The sequence below is a fragment of the Manacus candei genome, unplaced genomic scaffold, assembly GCF_025592945.1.
Source record: "Manacus candei isolate 608988 ecotype Guabito, Panama unplaced genomic scaffold, ASM2559294v1 h1tg000002l, whole genome shotgun sequence".
Taxonomy (NCBI): Eukaryota; Metazoa; Chordata; class Aves; order Passeriformes; family Pipridae; genus Manacus; species Manacus candei.
In genome coordinates this window covers 14754122-14779095 of record NW_026138050.1, presented here as the reverse complement: position 1 = coordinate 14779095, position 24974 = coordinate 14754122, and the positions used below count along the sequence as shown (strand labels likewise).

At 46.4% G+C, this 24974-nt stretch overlaps 1 protein-coding gene across 2 annotated transcripts in view; it reads left to right on the top strand.

The window, feature by feature from the left end:
* CLUAP1 (clusterin associated protein 1) overlaps positions 1 to 23992 on the top strand; it is a 58227-nt gene extending 34235 nt beyond the window's left edge. The window contains exons 9-13 of one of the 2 annotated variants that reach the window (XM_051781164.1): positions 3583 to 3655; positions 13163 to 13267; positions 21273 to 21328; positions 23162 to 23215; positions 23485 to 23992. In XM_051781164.1, coding sequence (XP_051637124.1) covers positions 3583 to 3655; positions 13163 to 13267; positions 21273 to 21328; positions 23162 to 23215; positions 23485 to 23637 — 441 coding nt within the window. In that variant the 3' untranslated portion in view covers positions 23638 to 23992. The remainder of the gene's footprint in view (positions 1 to 3582; positions 3656 to 13162; positions 13268 to 21272; positions 21329 to 23161; positions 23216 to 23484) is intronic. The other variant, XM_051781175.1, reaches the window with a different exon arrangement.
* The last annotated feature ends 982 nt before the right edge of the window (positions 23993 to 24974 follow it).

Here is a 24974-nt window from a genome sequence, read left to right as displayed (position 1 = left end):
ATCCTGAGGTAGCCAGATGGTTCCTGCAGGAGCTCCAGGCAGTCCAGGCCACGTCTCTTTTTCTGCAGGGCTGTCACTCTGTCCCTGCACAGAGAGTGGGGCTGGACCCGTGGACAGTGTTGTGTGTTGGAAGAGCATCTGCAGCATTCCAGTCCATCACCCCCCTGGATCTTCTGCCCTGTCACATCTCAGCAGCCCTGGATCACACAGAAGTGCCAAGCCTAAAACAGAAAAACATCTCTGACTGTCACAGTCTTGGTTTTGCTGAGCTGATATAAATCACATCTGTTAAAACAGTGTGATGTGTGGGGAGTGGTGTCTGTGTTGAAGGTGGAAGCTGATCAGGCCAAAAAATGCAGCTTTGATAATTGCAGGCATTCAAAACCTTTAAAAAATTAAGTGATAAATTCTGTTTACTTTCTAGATTTTTGATCTGCCATCCCTTCTGCCCTCTTTGAAGATCTCACTTGTTAAGGACAGTAACCAGTAGTTGGCTGATGCTGTCCTGGTTCTGAGGGGTTCAGGGCTTCCCTTTTAAACCAGGTTTTGTTGCTGCAGTTTTTAGTAAGGTTTTGCAGGGTGTAGCCTGGCAGTGGTGGAGCTGTTGGAAGGGATGATGTACAGGCTCAGCAGCTCCCTTGGGCTGACAGTGGCATTTGACTGGCCATGCATCAAGTTATTCAGAAATCTAAACTGGCAGAAAATCAACATTTTTTCCTGCCATCTAGTCCCTGTACTGGCTTGTGATGAGATCAGCTCAGCTACTGGCAGCAGCACAAGTAAGAGGCTGGAGGAAAGGGGGAGAAGGGCTCATCTGTATGGTGAAACATTCTTTTAGCCTTCATTTCTCTTGTTTTTCGAGTTCATAAGCCCCATCTTCTTAGCCCTGCTGTTCTCCCCACAACTGCAGCACCCCATCCTCCCTCTTGCCAGTCAGGAGTTTGGGTAGACACATACTGAGCTGGAGTGGAGAATTTGCCTGGCTTAATTTTGTTTGGATGGATTAGTTTTCACCAGGTTTCTTTTGTGTCACTGCACAAGTGCTGCCCCAGAGCAGGAATGGTAGAAGGGAAGGAGCAGGAAGCAGAGCAGGGAGGCTGCTTATTTGTCTGAACTGGAATTGCCAGCTTCAGCTGTCTAAATGTGTGCCAGGAATTACAGTATCAGGCAATGGTTGTTTCTGTGCCCATTATTTCACTGGGCTGTGAACATTCTAAATGTGTTTTCTGGGTTCATGACTTTGTCCCCATGACATTTGGGAAATGTCCTTTTCTTTCTGTCCCCTTTTTTTCCTTTCTCTGCCATATGCACTGTGTAAACTGCAACAACCAGTGGGGTTGGGATTCAGATGGGTGACTGATTCCTCACAAATGCATTTGTCCCAAAGACACAGCAGTGGGGAGGCTGCACTGGGAATGTTTGCTGGGGCAGGGGCAAGACTGGTTTAAATCACTGGCCATCTTTAAATCTTGTGACTGACTGGGAGGAAGAGATAGGGAAAGAAGAGAGCAACTGTGAGGCTCAGTCAGGAAATGTTGTGACCCACTGTTACAGAGGGAGGCCTTGGACTGGGCATGTTCATGGAGACCAAAGGAGACCTTGGTGGTGGTTACCCTTCTCAGTGGAACTGAGCTGTGCAGGTGTGTGGCTGCTGTGTCGTGCAATCACAGAATCCCAGAATAGTTTGGGTTCAAAGGGACCTTAAAGCTCATCTCATTCCACCCCCTGCCATGGCAGGGACACCTTCCACTAGCCCAGGTTGCTCCAAGCCCCACCCAACCTGGCCTTGAAAGGAGGTCACCTGTACCATGGTCAGCAGCCTGGATCAAGGAGACAGGAACCTTTATTGGCCCACTTGCCATAATCACACCATCCTCAGCATCCCTGCACCTTCCCTCTCTTTTAATCTTTGGCCCCATTCTTCTGTCCTCACTGTCACTTGTTCCTTTACAAAGGAACTCATAAAGAACAGTGTCCTCAATAGAATGTTTCAACATGCTTGTGTCTTTTCCTTCCTTGTTCCTGCAGATGGAATTAGCTTCTCCTTGCAGAATATTTTCCCATCAGTTTGGAGGTTTCAGTGATTTATATTGATGTGGGTTGTGCTGGAGTGTCTCATTCCATGTGATTGGGCATCCTGTCCTTTCAGCTTTGTCACCCTGGGCACTGTCACACCTGCTTCAGTTTTGCAGGTCCAGAGGATTCATTAGCAGCCTTCCCAGCATCCATGGATGTCTGTATTAGCATTGGAGAGTTTGTAGAGCAGACAATTTGTGTCGTTGTCCAAAGCAGATTTTTGGATCAGAATTTATTCCCTTGAGAGAGGCAGCGAGCTGGTTTCTCACCAGGCACAGGTGACATCTCACTTCTTCTTACCACCTGTAAACATCTTCTCTACAGGCTTTTCCAGCATGAATATCAACCCCCAAGTCAGATATTTATGCCAAGTTGTGATGTCTCATGCCAGTCTGTCCCCAGACCTCTGTTTCCAGCAACTTCCTCATGTGCTGGATGGGCCTTGAAGGTTCCTTTCCCAGCTTCCATGGAGACACATTTCCACCTGAAAGTGTACAAAGGTTGTGCTCAATTCAACCACTTCCAGATGCTCTTCTTGCTTTCCTGCCTCTGTCCCATGGATATTCTAGATGAGCCCATGTTTTCCTTTCCTCAAGTGCACTGTAAGTGTGGAGGTGTGATCATGTCAAAGCAACTGGTGTTTTGCACAGAAAAATCAAAGGCTCAGAAAAATCTTACTTCAGTCCACAGTTAATTAGCTTTCCTTTGCCTGACTGGAATTGAAGAGATTAAAATTAGGAAAATTTGTGGCTTCAATCAGCTCTTGCCACCTGTTTAGTATTGTAGGTTTATCTGCACCTAATTCTGTGCATTCATATCTTACCTGCTGTTTCATGTTTAGTTTGCTATTCAAAATTTAAATTTAAGCTAGAGGTCATTAAAAATACATTTTTCTGTCTGATGCTGCAATTGGAATAGTGTGATTTTCTCATGTCATTGACCTTCATTTGAAGGTTCTCCTTTGCACCTAAATACTACAGTGTGGTATAATACATGACTGTACTTTTCCAGCTTATTGAAAGGGTTATTTGCTCCAATTTTGTTTGCATGCTTGGAAATGTGTGAATTCATTCTGGTTTGGATGTGTGTTAGGAAGCTGCAGTCATTTCACAAACCACTTCTGGTTTTTAATGGAGTATTGGCTGAAAACAGGTGCCAAAGCCTGCTTTCCAAAGAAAGCCACTTGCCTGCTGTAAGAGCAGTAGTTTTCAGTGGGATAAAGACAAATGAACTCATTTTCCATGCAATAAGTGATGTTTCACCCAGTGGGAATGTGTAGTTGCCTTTCAGTGCTTTATTTGACCTGGGTACACACTTTATATCCTGACCCTCACAGTCAAGGTAGGAGCTGCCACGTTTCAAACAAGACCTTTTTTACATAAAATTTATTCAATGCTGACATTTTGTAGTCTCATTGTGAGTGCCCTTAACTGTTGTGGTGGGATCATCCACTTGGCTCCTTGAGTGTGGCAGCTTTTCCAATCCAGTTGTTGTTTCCTCTTGCAGGAAGCAGCAAACATGTTACGTCTTATGCAGAACAGGCTGAAGGAAGAGGAGCAACACCTGCTAAAGAGTGGAGGTAAGTGGCATTTCTTCACCTCTGGTGGCAGTAGAGAAGTTTAGTTGTTTGGTTTTTTTTCCCCCCAGACTTACTCTTAATTAATTAGAATTCTAGCTGAGGATCAGAAGGGAGTAACAAACTCTTGAGGTTCTGTAGAAAGCTCACAAACAAGATTTTGCTCTTTTTGAGCTAAACATCAGCAAAAACTTCCTCCTTGATTGCCCCTGTGAATTTAATATTGCAGTCTGTGCACTTTTACTTGATAGTGGGAGAAACTAGAAGGAAGGTTAATTCTCAGGATCAGAGGGAGAGTTCACAGAAGCTGACACTGAGTAAAGATATAAAAATTGTGCTTCACAGTTTCCTTGGTGGCTGAGATTTTCAGAGCAGGCTTATGAAAGAGGAATTTCACTCATTTTTGCCCATCTTTGATCTCATATCAATGAGGTGAAAGGTGAAGACATCTCAGCTGAAATATAGGATTTGTAATATAAATTACAAGAATGTGGAATTGTGTCAAGGATTCACTTGAGTGAAAAAGTTCAGGTCCTGCTGTCTGATAGTCTCCAAGGTAAGTAGGTTTAAGAGGACTCTGTCATCAGTCCTCAGTAATTGGCAGTGTGAAGTATAAAGTGAAAGTTTGCCAAACTCCTTTCTCTTTGTCTGTGGATTTTACTTGGAAAACTATTCTGTCATTTTGCAGCTCTGAAATAAAAGGAACTTTACCTTTTAGTGAATGATTTAACTGCCACCTCAGAACGTGATTATGACTTCCAATGAGCTGAAAATATTACAATAACACATCTTTATTCAAGTACTTAATTGTCATAATGAGTATTCATTTTAGTGATAAAGAGCACCAGGAACCTGTTTTCCAGAGCTGGCTCATTTATTGACTGTCCCATAGCCTTGGCCAATCGAGTCATCTCTGTCAGCTCCAGCCTACCTTTGTCTGCACAGGCTGTGGGAGTTTGCAGAGTTGTAACTGAGACAGTAAATTTGGCTCTTGGATGCTGTTTCCCAGTCATGAGCATGGAGGGTAATTTATGGGAGGTTGTAAAGCTCCCTGAGACCACATGGAACAGTCAGGTATGTAAAGTAAGGTACACAGGTGTCCCCAGAAACACCAGGGCAGTGGAAAGAATTCAAAAAAATTACTTAGAAGGCCAAACCCCACTCTGTTCTCATTATTAGTTAAATGATACCCTTTATACAGTTCAAACCCAAGGGATTTGCCCTGCTAAGAGAATGCAGAGGTTAGTGTCTTAAGTGGCACAGTGTCCTATTAGGGATATGTTTACAGAAGAGCTGTGTTAATCCCAGGATCCTAATCACAAGAAAAATACCTGTTTTGCACAAGACAAAGAGCAGCAGAATCACTGCAGCATCACTGAGCAGCTTTGCTTGTCCAGCCTCTCCCAAGGTTAATAGTGCAATGCACTCCAAAAATAGGAAGCAGCGAGATGGAATTTCTGCTGGAGAGGATTCACAGGAGACCTACAGCCTGATGTGGCAGTGATTTTATCAAGAGGACTGGGAACATGGGAGGAAGTGGTATGAAGTGCTACATACATGAGCACTTAAACCTTCTTTGAGTTCTGTTTGGATTTTGAGTGCTACATCCTCCTCCTGAGACAGGACATACCCTGTATCGAGCCAGTCACAGGGAATATTAAAAAAGGGCTTTTCTTCACTGTCAGAAACATCTTTCTAAAGTAGGTTTTGGGAGGGGAAATTACTTCACAGAATCATGGAATCACAGACTGGTTTGGGTTGGAAGGGACCTTAGAGCTTCACCTGCCATGGGCAGGGACATTCCATCCCCTTTCCATGGGCAGGGACACCTTCCACCAGCCCAGGTTGCTCCAAGCCCCATCCAACCTGGCCTTGGACACTTCCAGGGATCCAGGGGCAGCCACAGCTTCTCTGGGCAACCTGTGCCAGGCCCTCCCCACCCTCCCAGGGAAGAATTTCTTCCCAATATCTTGTCTAAACTGACCTTTTTTCAGTTTTAAACCATCACCCCTTGTCCTGTTGCAATAGACCCTGCTAAATACTTCATTATTCCACTTGGAGTTTTGAGTAATGCCTCCCACATGAAGCAAAGTGCTTTTATCCTGAATTTTCTTCCATCTTTAGTTTGTTGAGAAACTTAAGACTTTTTCTGTCTGGGCCTTCAGCCCAACAAAGACACTGTGCCTGTTCACAGGACAGCTGAAGTGGACCCTGCTCTGACTCTGTCTTGCTCTTGCAGCAGGTTCTGGAGCTGGAGGGATGAGCATCTGCTCTGCTCACTGCAGGGTGGGCAGGCTGGTTTGGCATCTCCCAGTGTCCTAGGATTCTCTGGCTGAATCTTGGTCCAGGGTGGTGAAATGAATTTCGTTTGCACAAATTCACTGATTTCCTACCCAGAGGGGTAGCACAGGCCAGCACCTTCTGCAAGGGAAAGGGAAGGTTCTCTCTCTCTCATTACACTTCACCCCTGAGAGCTGCAAAACACTTAATGAGGTTCTTCTAACTGCCTGGGCTGGCACCTGGTGATAAATTTGTTGCCATTAACTGATAAAAGTCAGTATCCATCCTGCCCCTGTAAGAACTCTTTGCCTGCCTGCTAATTGATGCAGTTCTTGTATTGTCTGCATCCCCTGACCTTATCTCCTGCTAATTTGGTAGCAAGGGTTCCAAATCAACAGTTCATTTCTCTGTGCAGTACAGCTGCAGGAATCCTGGAAGCTCTGTGTTACAGAGTTTCAGGCTGAACTAACAGCAGAGAAGCCTAAACCATGTTTGTCATCTAGAAGAGCTGTGGAATGCAGGTTGAGTTGTGCAGGTCTGTGTTAAGGATGTAAAAAGTCCAGGGATATGTCATGGCATCACATAAAATGGGCAAAAATGTTTAGGATAATTGATAAACAGTCTGGTTCTTTTTTTTCTTTTGCTAGCATGCATTGCAAATCAGCTTTGATTTCTGACTGAGCATCTCGATAAAACCACTGCACAAAAAAACAAAAAAAGCCAACACTAAATTATATGAAAAATATGAAAATGACATAAAGATTTTGAACTCTAAATGCAGATCAAGCTTTGAGTATTACCTGCATGATGAAAACATACACATTTAAGTATTTGCAGCAGTGTAGAAGTGTCTTTTGTGCTGAGCAGTAAGGAAATTGCTGTTATTTTTCTAATCTTTGCTCTCAGAGAAGCTGAGACAGGATGTGGTGTCTCACACACCTGCTGCCCGTGTGCCACATCCAGGGCTGGTGCCAAATAAAAAAATCCAATTGCCTGAAACTCAGGGCTTGGTTTCCTTGCAGTTAATGGTGAAGTGACTCTTCAAACATTGTATTAGACAGTGCTGGGGTGAGCACTGTGCAGGGTGGTGGCAGAACCAGTTCAGGTGTGGTTACTGGATGCCCTGACACCAGATTGTGTGAGAGAAGGGGCAAGGAAGGTCACTGACCACAGCAAAATTTCAGGATGTTTTCTCAGGCTCACCCAAGTTTGGAAAACATGTTTGTTGAGCAAAAAGGAACAAGTGTGAATGTTACTAGACTGAAATACAGTTTTCCAGAATAATCAAATTATTACATTTACAGATCTTTTTTTTCCTCACTTTTTTACACATATTTTCACATGCATTTTCTCACATTCTTTAAGAGGTTTGGGGTTTTTTCCAATTTAAAAGCAGACAGTGTAGAATCACAGGATCCCAGAATGGTTTGGGTTGGAGGGACCTTAAAGCCCATCCAGTTCCACCCCTGCCATGTGTAGGAACACCTTCCACTAGATCAGGTGAATCCAAGCCCTGTCCAACCTGGCCTTGGACACTTCCAGGGATGGGGCAGCCACAGCTTCTCTGGGCAACCTGTGCCAGGGCCTCACCACCCTCACAGGGAAGAATTTCTTCCCAGCATCCCATCTAACTCTGCCCTCTGGCAGCAGGAAGCCATTCCCTCTTGTCCTGCCCCTCCAGGCCCTTGTGCAAAGTTCCTCTCCAGCTCTCTGTTTTTTCTCTATAAACTATATTTTTAAATAAGTAAAATATTTTATTTTGAAAATCTTAAAAAAAAAAACCTCTTTGAATTTTTCAAAATATTTCCTTTCTTTCTTTTGGCTAGTGCTGTGCCCAGGATTGATTTTAATTTGCAAAAGTATTTGCTGTAAAACTAAATTTTTCACTGACTATGCCACTTTCTGTTATGCTGCTCCAGTCAGCCCACCCTGCATCCTCTTGCTTGGTGTGTAGAATGGATAAACATCCATGTTCCACAGAATTTGGAAACCTGCACTACTTCAGTCTTGTTCAGCCATAGCCATGGGATTAACTGATGCTCCTGGGTCCACCCTTTGTGCTCCAGGTTTGGTGCTTTAAAATCTGACAGCAGAAAACAAAAAGCCCCATTGCAGCAGCTGTGGGATTTGAGGTGTAGCTGTGGATCACTGGGTAGTTCCTGGATGATATTGCTGATGTTCAGCATTGTCACTGCAGGGTGCTCAGATCATCCATCTTCCTGTAACAGACACTTGGAACTAGTCCACAGGAGTTCTTGTGTTGTGCTTGTCAGATAATTGCAAATTCACGTTCTAATTTAATAGTACTTTGATGGGTTCTTGGCTTGTTAGAAATATTATGGTCACCAAGTATGCCCTCTTGATAAAATTGGTCAGAAAATAACTACTTATTCCTGTGCCAAGATTGCACATCCCAGTTTAAATGGAGCTTGTCATCAGGAGTTAATTTTAATTCTTTCAAGTGAGAGAGCTCTATTGCTTTTCCAGGCAGTGGTTAATCATCCTTCCTAAAATGGGATAGACCAGGCTGGACAGGGCTTGGAGCAAACTGGTCCACTGGAAGGTGTCCCTGCCCATGACAGGGGGTGGAACGAGATGAGCTTTAAGGTCCCTTTGAACCCAAACTATTCTGAGATTCTGTGAGGTTAAAATGACCAAGCAAGGTCAAAAATGTCACTTGGACCAACCTCTGCAACCTCCTGGTTGCTGTTTGTTGCCATTACTACCCAGTTTTTCTATGCACAGGGCTGAATATCCAGGCTTTCCAGACCTCTGTCAGTAGCTCTCAGTACCAGGATGATTTTTTCCTGGAGATCAGATGACACATCTCAGTTTTGTGCTAAGGACAAAGGATATACCCTCCTGGAATTTCTATATCTTTCCCTTCAAATTGCAGAGCTGTGGGTGTATGAGTGTTCAGGCTGATGCAGAGCCTGAAGCTCTTGACTTCGGTGGGACAAGAGTATGGATTTGGTAGAACTGAGGCTTTCAAGTGGGTATTGAGCTTCTTTCTCTCTTGAGCCACCCCCATTGTTTTTTCCTGTTCCATTACTTCCTGCTTTTTATTAACTGGGGTTTATTTTGGATCAAGTGGCTGTCAGTTGCCCACTTGATTTTTCTCACCAAAATGAATATCCTGCTGAATCCAGTAATTGCTGCAGAGCCAGTTGCCTGTGTTTTCAAAGCAGTGGTTTTTGTTATCAAATTGAACATGCTGAACAGCACTGACATCTAATTCCAAAGCATATCAATAAACAGTGTTGTCTGTGCTCATTGCCTTCACCACAGTAGCTTCTTATTTTGCAGCTGGATACATTTACTTGAATATTGATGCAAACTACCCACTGTGTAATGAAATCACTGCTAAGTTATTAAATCATGCTGGTTTTTCTTCAAGTGTTGCAAATTACCAAAAATTAAATCATTTAAATATAGTGTTGTCTGTCCAGGTATCAGCTCTGGCTTTTTGTGGAAGCAGTAGGTGTGCTTTGGAACAAATAACCCACTTGGGAGAGCTTTGCAGTGGAACCAGGATGTACTTTTTGTCCCTGGACAGCTTTAAAGGAAACTAATTGAGTTGACTGAAACCCACCCTTATGAAATAGAAATGAAAGGCAAGTGGGGTTTATAATCCCAGTATGTTCTCTCTCAGCTGGGCTGATATTTTGAGAGTGTTCTCTGAGCAGTAGAGTCAATCACAGCAGTGGGGACATGGGCCAAACACAATTTACAGAGTTGTTCTGCTGATTACCTTTTCATGATGAAAATACAGGAGCTTCTTAAAACCCCAGCCTGAAGCTTCTGCAGGCAGCCAGCTTGCCCTAAATCTGGGTACATGGATTGCTGAATAATAATAAATAAGTTTGTTGTGAAAATTCAAATAATCCTCCTTAAAACCATATAAATCTTATAAGCCAGCTCCACTGGAGTGGGTTTTACACTCCATGTACTAGCACATGGCAGTTTGTGACAGTATGTTTTATTATCTTCATTGCTGTATGTTGGTCCTAAGAAAAATCTGTGTTTTCTCCATAAGGAATGTTCCTGTCTCCCCAGAAGTGGTTGTAGATTCTGTATGCAGTGTTACACTGATGAGATTGTGGCTTCTTCTAGGGCAACAAGTAGCTTCTCTGTATCTGTTGTTGTACAAAACTTTCTGAATTCTTACCTTTTTATCAATACCCTGAATATTTTGGTGAAAACTGGGCACGCTGGGCATGTACAATTTGGATGGTGAACCCTGCAGTGTTCTAGCTGGGGTGGGTCACACACAGCATTGGACTGGTCTGATGTACCTTGTGTATTTAATTAATTTTTTAGCTCTGTGTTCTGGTTCTGTGTCCTTGGGATTTTGGCTCAGCATGATTCTGTTGAGCTGATAACTCAGATTTTATATGGGTTAGGTGATAGCAGCCATTGGGCTGGATTAGAGCAATATATTTTTTTTTGTAAGTGAAAAAGGTGCTCAATGTCTTTGCAGGAGTGAGCAGGAGGCAGGAATTTTGCTATTGCTGTATTTGTATTTGCAGCTGGCACCTTCCTGACCCCCTGCCCTGAGTTCAGTGTAGTGATGCTCCAGGTGGGGTCTGTGCCTCAGGATTTCAGCCTGACTGTTCAAGGAAAATCCAAACTCTTGCCATAGATCCGTAACAGGATTTGTTTCAAAGTCACAGCCTTCCCCCTGATTCTGATCCACAGGCACTCAACCTTATTGTTACTGACTACAAGTTCTACAGTCAAGAGACATGTTATACCTGAGAGTCTGAGACAAAAAAAGGTTAAAAAAAAGAGGGTTTTCAGAAAGGTGAAGCTCCATGAAAGTAAAATTTAAGCTCCATGTTGTTCCAGCTGTGCCCCAGCCTAAGCTGTGCCCTTGTCCCAGTCCTGTCCCCAGAGGGGTGTTAGCTGGGTTTGCCACTTGGGTTGTCAGCAAAGAGCTCTGGCTGCATTGTTGTAGAATCAGGGAATTATTTGGGTTGGAAGGACCTTAAAAGTCATCTCATTCCACCCCCTGCCAAGGGCAGGGACACCTTCCACCAGCCCAGGTTGCTCCAAGCCCCGTCCAACCTGGCCTTGGACACTTCCAGGGATGGGGCAGCCACAGCTTCTCTGGGCAACCTGTGCCAGGGCCTCACCACCCTCACAGGGAAGAATTTCTTCCCACTGTTCCATCTAACTCTGCCCTCTGGCAGAGGGAAGCCATTAGTCCCAGCTCAGCTGGCAGTTCATGCTCAGGAGGTCCCAGCGAGGAGAAAAAAGCTCTGGCCAGCGGGGCTGGCTAACAGGAGCACAAATGACAAAGCCTGGAAGGGAGAAATTGCTCCTAAAAAAAGAAAAATTAAAAAAAAAAAAAAAACAAGAATGAGAGCACTTTAGTAGCAGTAAGAGCCATCACAGGTGTAATAAACTCATTATTTCATATACAGAGCATGAACCTGAATCCTCATGGCTCTTCCCAGGGAGTTTGCCTGTGCAAGGGCTGAACAAAACCTCATTTTCTTAAATGCCAGGTAAACAGAAGCAGCATTGAGGTCACACAGCAGTGAGTGATTCCCCCACTTGCCAAAAAATAAAGTGCAATACAAATAGAAATTGTAGCTGAGACTGCTGGAGCCTTGTAATCTTACCAGGCTATCAAATACTTCCCTTGCCATTATTATTTTGTCATTAACTTAATATTGAATATGAAAAACATGATGGAAAGATGTCTAATATTTGATAATTAAATATTGCAAAGATGTGTCAGCTCTTTACTAATCCTAATTAAAGTAGTTATTTCCATTTTCATCTCAGACATGTGTGTAATTAAATGTACCTGGGAAAGAATTGCCTATTTTCTCTAACTAATCAGCAGCAAATGTTGCTGTGCTGGGTCCTCCCATGGGATCCTGTTGGGTTTGGGCTGGCACTGGTAATTCCATGAGCTCCTGCAGCACTGGGGTGTAGGATCAGCTGGTGTGGAGGGACTTGTCTTTGTCAGGGGAGGGTCAGGTTGGATCTCAGGGAAAGGTTCTTCCCCCAGAGGGTGGTTGGCACTGACCAGGCTCCCCAGGGCAGTGGGCACAGCCCCAGGGCTGCCAGAGCTCAGAGAGGGTTTGGACAATGCTCTCAGGGACATGGTGGGATTGTTGGGGTGTCCTGGGCAGTCAGGAGTTGGACTTAAAGGTCCTTGTGAGTTCCTTCCATGATTTCCTGATCTCCACACGAGTGAGGACAGTTCAAGATGTGAGGGGAGATGAGGGTCCAGCACGTCAGTGGAATGATTGAAGGGGGAGGTAAATCACAAGTGGCAGTAGCTGGTCTTGGTGAGCAGGAGCTTGCACAGGCAGGCTGGCATGAGCAAGGAGAGAGGGAAGAAGCTCATGGATAGAAGATTTCAGTGGAGCAGAGCCTGCTCCAAACTTTCCCCACATTTCTGCACCAACTTTCCATCCACTGTTTTATTGCAGACCAGGCTCTGAGGGGGATCAGTTTGGTTGGCTATGCATGTGGACCTTAAGGTGGGACTGACCTGGAGAAGAGTCTTGCTCTTGTCCTTGCAGGCACTTCTAAGTGTCTGAAAACTTCTGTCATCTTTTGAAACATCTGAAGGACAATTTAATACAATTCCTTTAGTTTGGTGACAGAGGACCTGGGACTAAGGGACTAAATAGGCTTTACTTGGGATAGGGAGAAGGAAACAAAGGCAGAAGATGGAAATATTTGAAGAAGTTCCTGCATCTTGGGAAGCTTTCCTGTCTCTCCAGGCATCTTGGTTTTGGCTGTAGCTGCATTCTTATATCTGGGGATGTCTCCCTGTGCTTTTCTAACCTATGATTAAATGAAAGGCAGAGACTAAGGGGACAGGTTTTGATATTGTTTGTGCCAGGGTAAAGACCAGATGTGTTAATAACTTCCCAAAAACTTTTAAAAGAGTTTTATCTTTAAATCAGTTGCTGAAATAGCACCTTCTGACTGTACATTTATGGTACAATCTGGGATTGTCCCAAGACAGTTGTTTATAGTGTGTGCTGCTTTGGCACTTACATGCAGAAGGATTTCTCCTTAGGATGTGGACATTGGCTATTTTCCTGTACTCTTCAGTAGAGCCAATGCTCTCTGCAGCTGCATTTTTAATTAATGTTGGGCTTGAACAAAGGTAGAGACTGCTGGTATCTCCTGTGTCCAGCTGCTGCTCTGAGTCAGGGGTTGGTTTAGTGATATTAACCAACTGGTTGTGTTTTTAACCAGGTAATGATGATTCTGACATCGACATTCCGGAGGATGAAGGATCTGACAGTGAACTGGAAGGGCAGATCATGAAGCAGCACACCAGCACAGAAGCTCTGCTGCAAGGTATCCTAACCCACCCTTCCTTGCCTTTATTCAGAAGGATATGCTGGAATTACCTGAGTCACTTCAGATGTGAGAAGACCCTGTTGGAGTTCAGGACGTTGGCACCACTCAGTTCTCAGGAGCTGGAGAAGGATAAAGCCTTGTGGAGAAAACAGTGGTTTTGGGGGAGCAAATTAAGGATTATTTAGTGGGGGAAAAAATCACTGTGTGAGAAAAAACCTGCCTTGGTATTGTCTTAGAGATTATTGAAGTGGCTTCATACAAAGCCTCAGGAAAGCAATGCCATTTCTCATTGCAAAGCATTTATTTCCCTTTAGCTGTTGGCACTTGTTCTGGCAGAGTCTTTTTCAAAAGGAGACCTTCAGTGAGTCCATAAAGCCACCTGCACTGATATGGGCACAGGGGTAACACACCTGAGCTGCTGCTTTCAGGGAGGGATGTCTGGCTTCTATCCTAGCTCATGTGGAGTGGAATTGCAGCCTCTGGTGTGATCCCACTGGAGCCCTGCTCAGAAGAGTTACAGGTCCTGGTCTTAGAGGAATTACTGGGGGGGGGTCTGTGTTTCACTGATGTGGGAAAAGAATTGCTCTGCTTAGTCTGGAGTCAAGCAAAATGCACCCAGGAAATCAGGTTAGTGGTCTGTGTTAGCAGTGAGGGATCCTGAACTGCCAGCCAAAGCCTCTCTGGGGTCTGTAGGAAGTGCCTGTGTAGGGAGTTTCATGTGCCACCACTTCTTCTGGAACCTGTTCCTTAGATAAACTGCAAATATGTGGAGTTTTTCTGAGTGGAATTCTCTCCCCTCTATGAGACCAGAGGAAGAAGCTGACACTCTCAAGTCAATGTAATTCCAGCATTTTTATCCTCCTTTCCACTGTTTTTCATAAAAATAGAGAAATCTTGATAAGTGCTAGAAACACTGATATTCCCTAAGGATTTTTACATTGCCATTTCTCAGGGAAAGGTTTGTACACGGATTTTAGAGCTTTGGAAGTGAGTGTGTAACTGTCTGTAACTTCAGAGGGCACCATACCCTGGCAATGTCAGCCATCTCTTAATACCAGTTTTAAGAGTAAAAAGCTTTATTACAAAAGTTGGAGATTTTTTGACAAGTAGAATTTTTTCTAGGAAGAGCTTTGTTATCATTAATTACACTTAATGGAGACTCAAAATGAGCTTGTCAGACTTAAGCAGTTCAAATCTATGAGATGTTTTCTCTGCTGTGCTGTTTAGATTGATTTCTGTGCTCCTCTGGGTCTCCTTCTGGTGTTTAGTAAACTACTACTGGCAGATAATTATCCTCTTGACTTGCTGTTGCTCTCTACAAGTCCCTGACAGGAGAGTGGAGCCAGGTGGGGGTCAGGCTGTTCTCCCAGGGAACAAGGGACAGGACCAGAAGAAGCACCAGTGCAAAGTCTTGCCCTGGGAATGCAGAACCTGCTGTGCTGAATCAGGTAGAGGGTCCATCCAGCCTGATCTTCTCTCCCCACCACTGTCTGAAAGAAAATGTCTAGGGAAGAGTGTAGGAACTTCCCTCAGGTTCCCTCCTGCTCTCAATCTGTTTCAACCTCCATGAGTATTTCCTGAGCCAGATGTGGCTTCCACAAATTTAATCTAACCCTCAGCAGATTTATTTTCTCCTAAGAACCTGTCCAGTCTCCCCTTGAACTAACTGGATTTTTGTCATCAATACTATCAGAAGTGGCAGATTTTGAAGTGATGTTGTGATTATGTGTGCAGACCCATCTTTGCAGCCTCTTGGACCAGTCTGAAATGCATTTTGGCATCATGAGGATCTCTCCCCTTCCCAGTGGCAGCAGTGCCAGACTGGGACACACAAGCTGGCACACAGGGCAGTGCTACAGAATGAAGCTGGAATAGTGTGCCCTTGCAGGTCTGTAGAACTGTGCCTGTCTGTAGTAAATCACCCTCTATTCCACACTGCCAGGGTCCTTCAGCTCCTGTAAACCAATTATCTGAATGCTTCAGCTCTTGTTTACTTTTATAATGTTGGTGTTAAGGGGAATTTTTGTCCCGTCCAGACCACAGAGACCATTTCACCACTGAGACAGGAACAACTTCAGCCTTTTTTGTGTCTTTACTGTAAGAAGACAGCTTTGCTAAACTCTATTTTTAAGCAGACAATCAGTCCAAAGCCACACAGTGAGAGCAGCTCTCTTGCAGCCTCTTGCTTTGGCAGCCCTGACCCAGGGAATCAGTGTGATGATGATGTGCTGAGGAGCTGGGCAGTGAGGGCACTGAATGCCTGTGGTACCCTGGATGCTGGGGGAAGGCTGCAGAGGCTGAATTACCCCTCTTTTTTTTTAAATCCTTTAGGGAAGATGGAAGCTTTGACATAGAAGTCTTCTCAGGTGAGCCTACACAGCCCTGTTTCCAAGCCCCTCCTGCTGAAAAGCAGGAAAGTCCTGCTCTCAGTGGAAATTGTCAGACTCCACTTGTGCAAATTCTTTCTCCAGCTTGTGGCCGTGTTCACATTTCTGCCACAGAATTTCTAGACTGTTTTCCTTCCCTTTTAACTCCCCTAGGTGTGTAGGAACCAGAGGTGTGAGACTGATACACAGGAGAGTGGAGGGATTCAATTGGGAATGTGCAACAGCTGCCTGCTTCTTGATGGATAACTTGTTCACATTGAGTTCCCGTGGCTGTCACCTGCCTAATTTTTAAAGCCACATGTTAAATAATAGTCTATTTTCTCCTTCCCTCTGGTTCCTAAAGGAAGTTATATCTCTGAGCCCAAGACCAAGAGACATATGCAAGTACATTTATCTTTACAAATACAGGGTGGCAACAAATCTGCAGGTTTTCTCAAAATGTTGCGTTCCTCTCTGTTGTGGAAATGAGTGTTTATTTTAAAAAAAATAATCTGAAGCCCACTGCAGCTGTGTGGGCATCACTCAGATGCTGTGTGATCCCATCCCTGATCTCTCAGATTCATCACAGGGACAGCTGCCTCTCACCAGCACACAGCTGAGTGCAGGATGTTGTCTCCCTTCCCAAGTCTTTCCCCCCAACAGTCTGTTCAGAAACCCTTGAGAAACAGCCATCAGGTTCTGCCCACTGCTGCAGAGTGCCTGGAGCTTGTGTTTTTGAAAAAGAACAGAAGAAAATGTCTTGTTCAGAGTCATGCCACGCTAAAGTGCCTCCAAGGAGGATTTGCCAAGGGTGCTGCACATGTAAACGTCTGCCACAGACTCAGGTGTCCTCCTGGTGTCCCAGCAGGGCCAGCATGGCAAGGCCTGAGTCTTAAAAACATCAGGAATCTGCAGTGGGGCTTGCAGGTGCTTTTTCAGAGGCCAAATTAGATTTGGGTATCCTCACAGAAGGGAGAGCTTTAGACCCCGCCTGGCACCAGGTGGGCAGAGGTGAGTCAGGAACAGCAGCTGTGAGACAGGCTCTACTGGGCACTGAATTCTTACCTTTCCAGTCCATCAGGGATTTGGGAATGTTGTTTGTAACCCCAGAGCTTCTCTGAAAATCCCTGCCTGATTTCTTGGCAGTTATCAAAAAGTACAGAGCAACAACAAAATCTCCTCTGCCCTGGCCAGCCACTCTCTTCTTGATGGCTCCTGAGGAGCCCTGGTGTTTGCAGGCATCTCCTGGCACGTGTTTGCCTTAATCCAGAGTCTGGGGAAGTGAGGTGAAAGGGTCTGGCTTTCACACACTCCGTGGTGGTGGCAGAGGGAGAAGGCTGAGGCACAGGGAGTGGGTCTGGCCATGCATTGGCAGGGTTCAGGTTCTCCAGCTGTTTGAAGGTGATACATGAAATCAAGGGGGAAAATTGCAAAAGTGCACCTGCTCAGAACACCTCAGAGGACTCCACCAAACTGATCCTGCTTTTAGAACTTAAAAATAAATTCCTTCCTTGTGAACTTCCTCAAGGGCAATTTTACTCTGACTGGGGCTTTGTGCACATGGCATGTGTGGGTTCTTGTGGCTGTGCTCCTGGAGGGAATATACTTTTCTGGTAAACCAAACCAAGTCCTAATTGTAAACCTTATAAAAACATTTTGGGCAGTCAGATTAGTCTCTTATTCCTTGCCTCTTCAGGTCAAATGGGAGAGAAAAACTGTTTGAGCCACAGATCTGATTGTCAGTGCTCTGAGGAAACCAACCCAGAAGGCTGGTGCAGCTGCACTTATTTTCCTGTATTTCTGTGTGGATCTCTGCAGATTCCTGTCCCCCAGATAAGAGTCTTTGCAGACTTTAGTTCCCTGATATGGCAGCTGTTGGGCAATATTACTAGGCTCATGTAGCTGGGGAAAGGGGGCAGTCAGGTGTGTTTGGGAACACTGAAAAGGGGCCGTGTTTGGAATTCGGAGAAATTAATTTGTCTTAAATTGAACTTTTTTCCTCCTCCTTGGCATCTGCTCCCTGCAGAGGTGTCGTTGGCTGTAGGTTTTGTGTCAGGAGGTGCTTCCTGGAGGAAGGAGGTGTTGCTGTGCACTGTCAGCCAGGCCATCATGACACTGGACCTGGTGGAGAAGGAGGAGGGAGGGGCTGTAGCTCTTAAATGGTGGGAGACAGGTCCCTCACTTCCAAGTGGATTTCCTTTCCATGGAGGTGTAAGAAATAAGGTAAAGTGTGCTCCCCTGGGCAGCACCACAGCTCCCCTGTGGTGAGCTTAAAGAGCCCCTGTATTTTGGCAGTGCCTGGAAGATGTTGCTGAGATCAGAGCCTTGTGCTAAGGGAGGGGATTGTCCTGCTCTGCTCTGCCCCGAAGTGCCCTCACCTCAGCTCCTGGGGCTGTTCTGGACACCATCATATCAGAAGGATCTAAAGGTGTTGGAGAGTGTCCAAGGGAGGGACACAAGGATGGGGAAGGATCTGAGAAGTGGCTCAGGGCTCTTGGTCTGTTCAGTCTGGAGAAGAGGAGACTGAGGTCAGACCTCAACAGCGTCTGCAGCTTCCTCACGGGGGCAGTGGAGGGGCAGCTCCGAGCTGTGAGCAGTGACAGGACCCAGGGAAGGGCTGGAGCTGTGCCAGGGCAGGGTTAGGTTGGGTATCAGGAAAAGGTTCTTCCCCCAGAGGGTGGTTGGCACTGAACAGGCTCCCCAGGGCAGTGGGCACAGCCCCAAGGCTGCCAGAGCTCCAGGAGCGTTTGGACAATGCTCTCAGGGACAGGGTGGGATTGTTGGGGTGTCCTGGGCAGGGCCAGGAGTTGGACTCGATGGTCCTTGTGGGTCCCTTCCAGCTCAGGGCATTCCATGATTCTGTGATTAAGAACACAGTGCCCAAAGCACACACAGATTAGAAAGTTCAGGCCAGAGGTTTATCCCAGTTTTCTCGGTGTGGAAGGGGATGTGCTGTGGAGGGAAGTGTCTTCTCCAAGCTCCTGCTGTGAATTTGCATGAAGCTCTGGCCTTTCAGATCTGCAGACTGAGAGCAAAATGTTTCAGCTGCAAATCCACCCTCCCCTCCCCATAGGCTGGCTGGACCCCACAGGTTGTACATCTCTTCTTGCTGTCAGACACAGGGGTAATGTGTACCCACTGCCCAGTGAGAAGCTGGAAATCATTCCAGTCCTGTGGCTCCGTTGTAGGAAGCTGCACAGGCTGGTGCAATGGCATATATCACACAGAGGGAAAAGGGCAAATGCTCACAGGCTTCAAATCATGGATGCTTGGTGGCTGTGAACTGTGGTGCTGCCTGGAGATTAGATTTGACTCCGAAGCTGCAGTGAATTACAGTCTGGTCGTTACGAGCATTTTCCCTAATTATCCCTTGGTGCAGCCTGTCCCAGCTGGAGCCACATTATGTGTGAGCAAACACAACAGGCTCCCACCCCCCTGGGAGCTGCAGGAGCTCCCGTGGCCGGAGTGACACGGCTCTGAGGGCGCTGGGAGCCCAGCCCAGCCAAGCTGAACCCAGGAAATCAAGTGGCAGCTTCCCCAGCCCTCCCTGCCCCCTGCACGGGACTCCTCTCTTTCCTGCCTCTCCTCCAGCACACATGGAAATTCCGTGGCCATCTGCCTGTCTGTGCTCCCACAAACTTGGGGGTTTGTGATGTGAAAGTTAAAATAGCGTGGAAAATCTGCTTGCTGTCCTCTTCACAGCTGGGTGCACAGGGGAAGCCCCAGCCCCTCTGCATCCTGCAGTCTCTCCTAGGAGTGTCCCAGGGTTGTACTCCAGCCCTTCTGCATCCTGGGGTCTCTTCTGGGAGAGTCCCAGGGTTGTGCCTGCAGGATCTAATCCTGCCAGTCCCACAGTCCCTGGTTCAGAGAGGTGCTCCTGGCTTAAACAATGGAGGGATCCAAGTCTGGGCAGCACCTGATTCTCCTGTTCCTCCAGGTGTAAGGAGTTAGATGCACACAGGATGTCCTGGAAGAGCAGCATCCTCCAGACCTGTGAGGAATCTCTGAGCTCTTCCCATGGCATTTGGAATTGTCCTATTCCATCAACTCTCCTTATGTGATATCTTGATTTTCTTTTATGTTCGGGATCTCTCTCAGCTTTGTCTTATTTTAGGAGCTCCCTGCAGCTTTCTCCTTTTGAGGCAATAATTCCCAATTTTACACTTCATGCTGAGCCTTCTACAGAGCAGAATTTCAGTTTTGCAACTCTCAGAGCCGTCTGTAGGCTGGGCAAAAAGAGGATTCTGTTGTTGTCTAATGATGTGAGTTGTAATCAGCTTCAAATTTATATGGTTTAGTCTTGCATAAATTAGAGCAAAAATCTCCAAAAAGCTTGAAGGCAGATCTTCTGTCTGGAAATCTTACAGTTCCATCTCCCCTGTCCAGTCAGTAGAGGACATTGCTTTTTATCTAAAGACATAAAATCCTTTAAATTATCTACCTTGATGCAACAAAGGTTTTTTGGTGAGTTGTGGATGAGTTAGGCAGCTTTTTCCTGCCACTAACTCAGATCAATCTGCGTGGGACAGAAGGGACCTGTCATCTTTTGTGCCTTGGGAGGTACAAAAGAGGTTGGCCAGGATATATTTTAAAGCTGCTTTGTTTTCATGCTAAAAACAGTAAGGATTAGATTGTCTAGATTGGAACATAGAGGAAGCTGGTGATGGCAGATGGTGAAATGGGATGGTCACAGCACGGCTGTAAATAGGATCTGGTCAGTGTTGAGGGCGTCCTGGGGGCTGCAGGAGCAGGGCTGAATCACCCAGGCATCCCACACACAGCATTTCCCCTTTCCCAACACCTTCCAGGCTCCCTTCCTAGCAAAGGAGACCTTGGTAGCATCTTCCCCATTTCCTATGGCCTCTGCATTGCCAAAAACAGCAAAGCACAAGTGTGGTCTCCCTTTTCAGTGAGCTCCCTGCAAGCCTGAGATCTCCACCTCCCCCTTCAGACTTACACATCAAACTCTCAACAGGAAATTCTTGAGGTTTGCCTTGGCACTGCCAGGAATTCCTGTGAGGTGTCAGTCAGTCCCTCCTGGAATATCAGAAAGGATCTGAGCTTTCTAAAGGACAGGAGGCTTATCACATGCAAAAAACCAGGCTTTTGTTCTCTGTCTACCAAAGCAGAGGAAGGAATATGTCAATTCACAGATTTTTGGGGAAGGGACCTCTCCAGATCATGGAGTCCAACCCCTCTGCTCAAACAGGAGGTTTGAGCTGGTTTTCCAGGACCACACCCAGTTGGGTTTTGAGTATCTCCATGAATAACTCCACAACTTCTCTAGGCAACTTTGTCTCCATGTTTGACCACCCTCACAGTAAAACAAAAGTGATGTCTTTTGTTCAGACAGAATTTCCTGTTTCTTAATGTGTCTCTCACCTCTTGTCCTGTCAGAACTGTTATAAGGTAGCTCTGGAATTATCATCCTGACTGGAATTACTGTCAGACATATCCTCTTCTACCGTCTCCTGAGCTCTGAAGGCTTAACAAGGGGGGACCTCAAGTGCACTGGGATCTCATCCTCTCACTGCTGTTTGACTTGTCCTTAAAATGTAAACTCTGAGCTTTGTCCTTCCTTCTGCCTCCCTGTAACCATGAGCCAGGCTTTATGGTGACTCTCTTTGCTCTTGCAGGAAGAGCTGGCACACGGATCGTGGGAACAATGCAAGGTGGAGACACGGAGGAAGATGTGAGTAACCATCCCATGTGCCTGTAGAGCTTCCCTGACAGTGCTTCAGAGTGCCAGCCCTCTCCTCAGCTAGAGAAACACCTTTTATCTACTGCATCCTCATGCCCCAGGCCTGCTTTTCCCCTCCTTTCCTTTAACTGTGCTCTCTCATCAGCATAGACACAGATTCCCTATTTTTCCTTTGCTCCTGTGTGCTCTGTGTGCTTTCACCTTGTCCTGCAGTGCACAACTCGTGGCACACAGGCTGCAGGAATGCTGTTTTGGTGAGCTGTGGGGGCAGAGTGCTGGCAAGAGGGATCAGTGCAGGGCAGCAGGGGTTAGGTACATGGACATAAATCCCCTTTTGTTGCTCTAAAAACACATGCCTGGGACCTCTCCATGGCCTGTAGTGGCAGCATCAGGCATCAGTCACCCAGATGATGGGACAGGGATGAGAGCAGGACTGTGAGCTTTATCCCTTGGGATTCCTGCTGTCCCAGGGCTCCTGGCTTTGCATCTGGTTGTGGTTTATGTGGTGAGCAGGCAGAGTCTAAAAGGCACACACAGGTTTGTACAGGAGGCACTAGTTCTGTGTCTGTGCCCAGCCCTTGGCATCTGTGGACAACTTCTCTGTGCCTCTGGGCACACCTGAGTGGCTACATCTGCACTAGGCAGCTGAAGCCAGCTGCTGTGGTGTGATTTGCATCCATACAGGAAGCTCTTTCCATCTTCCCAAAAACCTGCTGGCATCCTGGGAGCAGTGGGGCTGTCCTGTTCTCCTCATGGTGGTGGAATATTGTTTTGAAGAGTGCTAGTTGGCACAGGCCAAAACTGTGCTAGAAGATAGTACAGCTATGATGATTGTGGCCTTGTGTTTGAACCTGTGCTGCTGTTAATTCCTGGTGTGGATGGAGCCTTCCTGTCTCCCTGTCCAGCAGATACCCCTGCAGTGCTGCCTGGCTCGAGGAGGGCAGTTCAGACATCTCTTTGAATCCCAGAATGGTTTGGGTTAAAAGGGACCTTAAAGCTCATCTCATTCCACCCCCTGCCATGGGCAGGGACACCTTCCACTAGCCCAGGTTGCTCCAAGCCCTGTCCAGCCTGGCCTTGGACACTTGGAGGGATGGGGCAGCCACAGCTTCCTTGGGCACCCTCACCTTGTCTCTGGAGAGTAACTTGCAGCCCCTGCTCTGCTCTTTGCTCCTGCAAGACTGGGTGTAGTCAAGGCTGTTGTTGCCTCCTGGGGAATGATTTATGCCCTTGGCATTCTGACCTGTTTCTGGGAGGGTCAGGAATGCCTGTGCTGTGTGTAAAGATGTCACCTTATTGTCCTTGACCATGTTCATGACAGATTTGGATAGTCATCCTGTGTTGCTTCTCTTCCCTTTAGACTTTCCTGTTCACAGCTTTCTCCCTGTTGGCACAGCTCCATTGTATCCAGGTGTGGAAAGCCAAGGCCTTCAGCCTCCAGTTGCCCTCAGCTGGAGCCCCTCAGCTGCGATTGTCTCATGGCTCTGCTCTTGGAATCATCTTCTCAGGAGGCCCAGGGGCTGAGAGGCTCACTCAGGAACCCTCACAGGCTTCTGTGTGTCCAAGATGAGGGAAGGAAACTAATGAGGCTGGTTTGAACCCCTCAAGGAGTTCATGGAGTTAGGCAGTTGGGAAGAGAGCAGGCTTCAGCCTGCCCCAGAGCCTCTGTCCCTTGCTGGTGTGGTGCATGATGCCAGAGCTGTGCCTGCCTTTGCTGCCTTCTCCCCTGCTCCCACCTGGGTTACTTTCTGTTTTCTTTTATGTTCTTGTACATTTTTTTTCCCTGCTCTGCCTCTCTTGTTCCTTCCACTCTGGTTCTCCAAGGGGACACCTGCCCCAGCACGGCCAGGCTCGCACAAGGTCACCACCAAGGCACAGGTGGGTTCCTCTCCTGCAGTTCATCTTCTTCCACTTCACCTTGATTCTCACAAGGTATCACTTTAAAGTTAAACACCCTGCCAGGTTTTTAATACCCCAGATCCAGCAGAAGTCAAGGAGTTCACGTTTGTCAGCTCTGTGGGGTGGGGAGGGAGGTTTACAGTCAGCTGGGAGTGCAGGGAGGGAGCCAGCACTGCCATCCCCTCCTGCTGAGCTGGCAAAGAGGCCTTGCCATGGGACAGCTGGTCCTCTTGTTTCCTTTCCTTCAGGAGGACTCGGGGGATAGTGAGATTGACCTGGATGAAGATGATGAGGAGGAGGAGGATGATCTGGAAGATGACAGCATGGAAATCTCCCCACGCAAATCCAGCCACCGAGCAAGGAAGCCAGAGCCACTGGAGCAAAGTGATAATGACTTCTGACTCTTCAGGAGCAGGAGGCATCTTGAAACAGGAACTTTGGAGAGAATGCAGGCCAGGAGCAAATATCCTGCCATCTGAAAAGTGTGTCAGCATGAATTTAGGAGTTGGTGAATAATGGTCATTAAACTTAAAAATTAAACTCGGATTGCCAGGCTTGTGACTCTCGAAGCATGAGCAGTTTATCCATAATGACAATCACAGTAATGTGATGTTATTTCCATAATTGCACTAAACTGGCTCTCGTGCACTGCAGTGCCAGAAGTCTCACTCCAGTGAGCACTGTGTACCTGATTTCCCTGCATTTTATTATGTCCAAACAGGTTTTTTTTGCTTAATAAAACTGGATTAAAAGCTACTCTGGGAATGCATTTCAATTGATTTTAAATCTGGCTTAAATCTATTTATCCTAAACATATCCTTTACCTAATCAAGGTCTTGTCTCTGCTAAGAGCAGCTCCAATTAGACTGAAGGACTGAAGTTAAAACTGGGAAACAAGTGAAGAGGTCCTCAAATACCACCAAGGGTATTTCAGCTGTGTCAGTGGGAATTGTCTCAAACTTCAGTGGGCTGAGCTTGAGTGCCCTGAGAGCAGCCTGAGAGATGTGCTGTAACCAAATCCATATTAAATTAACCCTTTCATTATACTGGGGCTACTGGGGTAGGCTCAGATTTTAGGCATTCAGATGGGCCAAAATCTGGGCTTTTGTTCAGTACATAGTGCTGATGCCATCAGTGAAGGTGTGTTCAGATTTGTCTGGGGGCTATCTCTTTTCTTTTAGCTCTGCTTTAGCATCACAGTTTGTCTTCAGAGGAGCAGGAATCAGTGCTTGATGAGAAGAGTTCATTGGGGTGTGTGTTCATCAGGGCAGTCAGAGCCCTGGCTGTGCTCCTGCCCTTCACCTTTTTACACCAGCAGGTACTTTGCTTTCAACCCCTTCTGAAGTCTGCACTTGGGTCCAGTCTCTCCATTAATGAAGGAAGGAGTGCACAGAAGTTACTTGAAAAACTGAGAGGTTTTTCATCTCTGACCCCAAGGGTGGAACTGTCACACCCAAAGAAGTGCCCCACCAGCAGAGCCCAGAGCTTGAAATGTCTTGTCAAGCTGGGAGAAAAGCTGACAGGTAAATACAGCCCGTTTTTGGGTGGTAATGGGGTGTGTGTGGGTGCAGTGATGTGCTGAGCTGACTGGCTGACAGTTTGGATGCTTCCTTGTACCTCTTAGTTGGCTTTTTGCAGCTTATTTCAAAGAAGGCAGATACAGAAGATGGCAAACACCTACTTCAGAGCCACTAGGGTGGTCCTGTGACAGCCAGGGTGAAGGTGTATGTGCTTAACA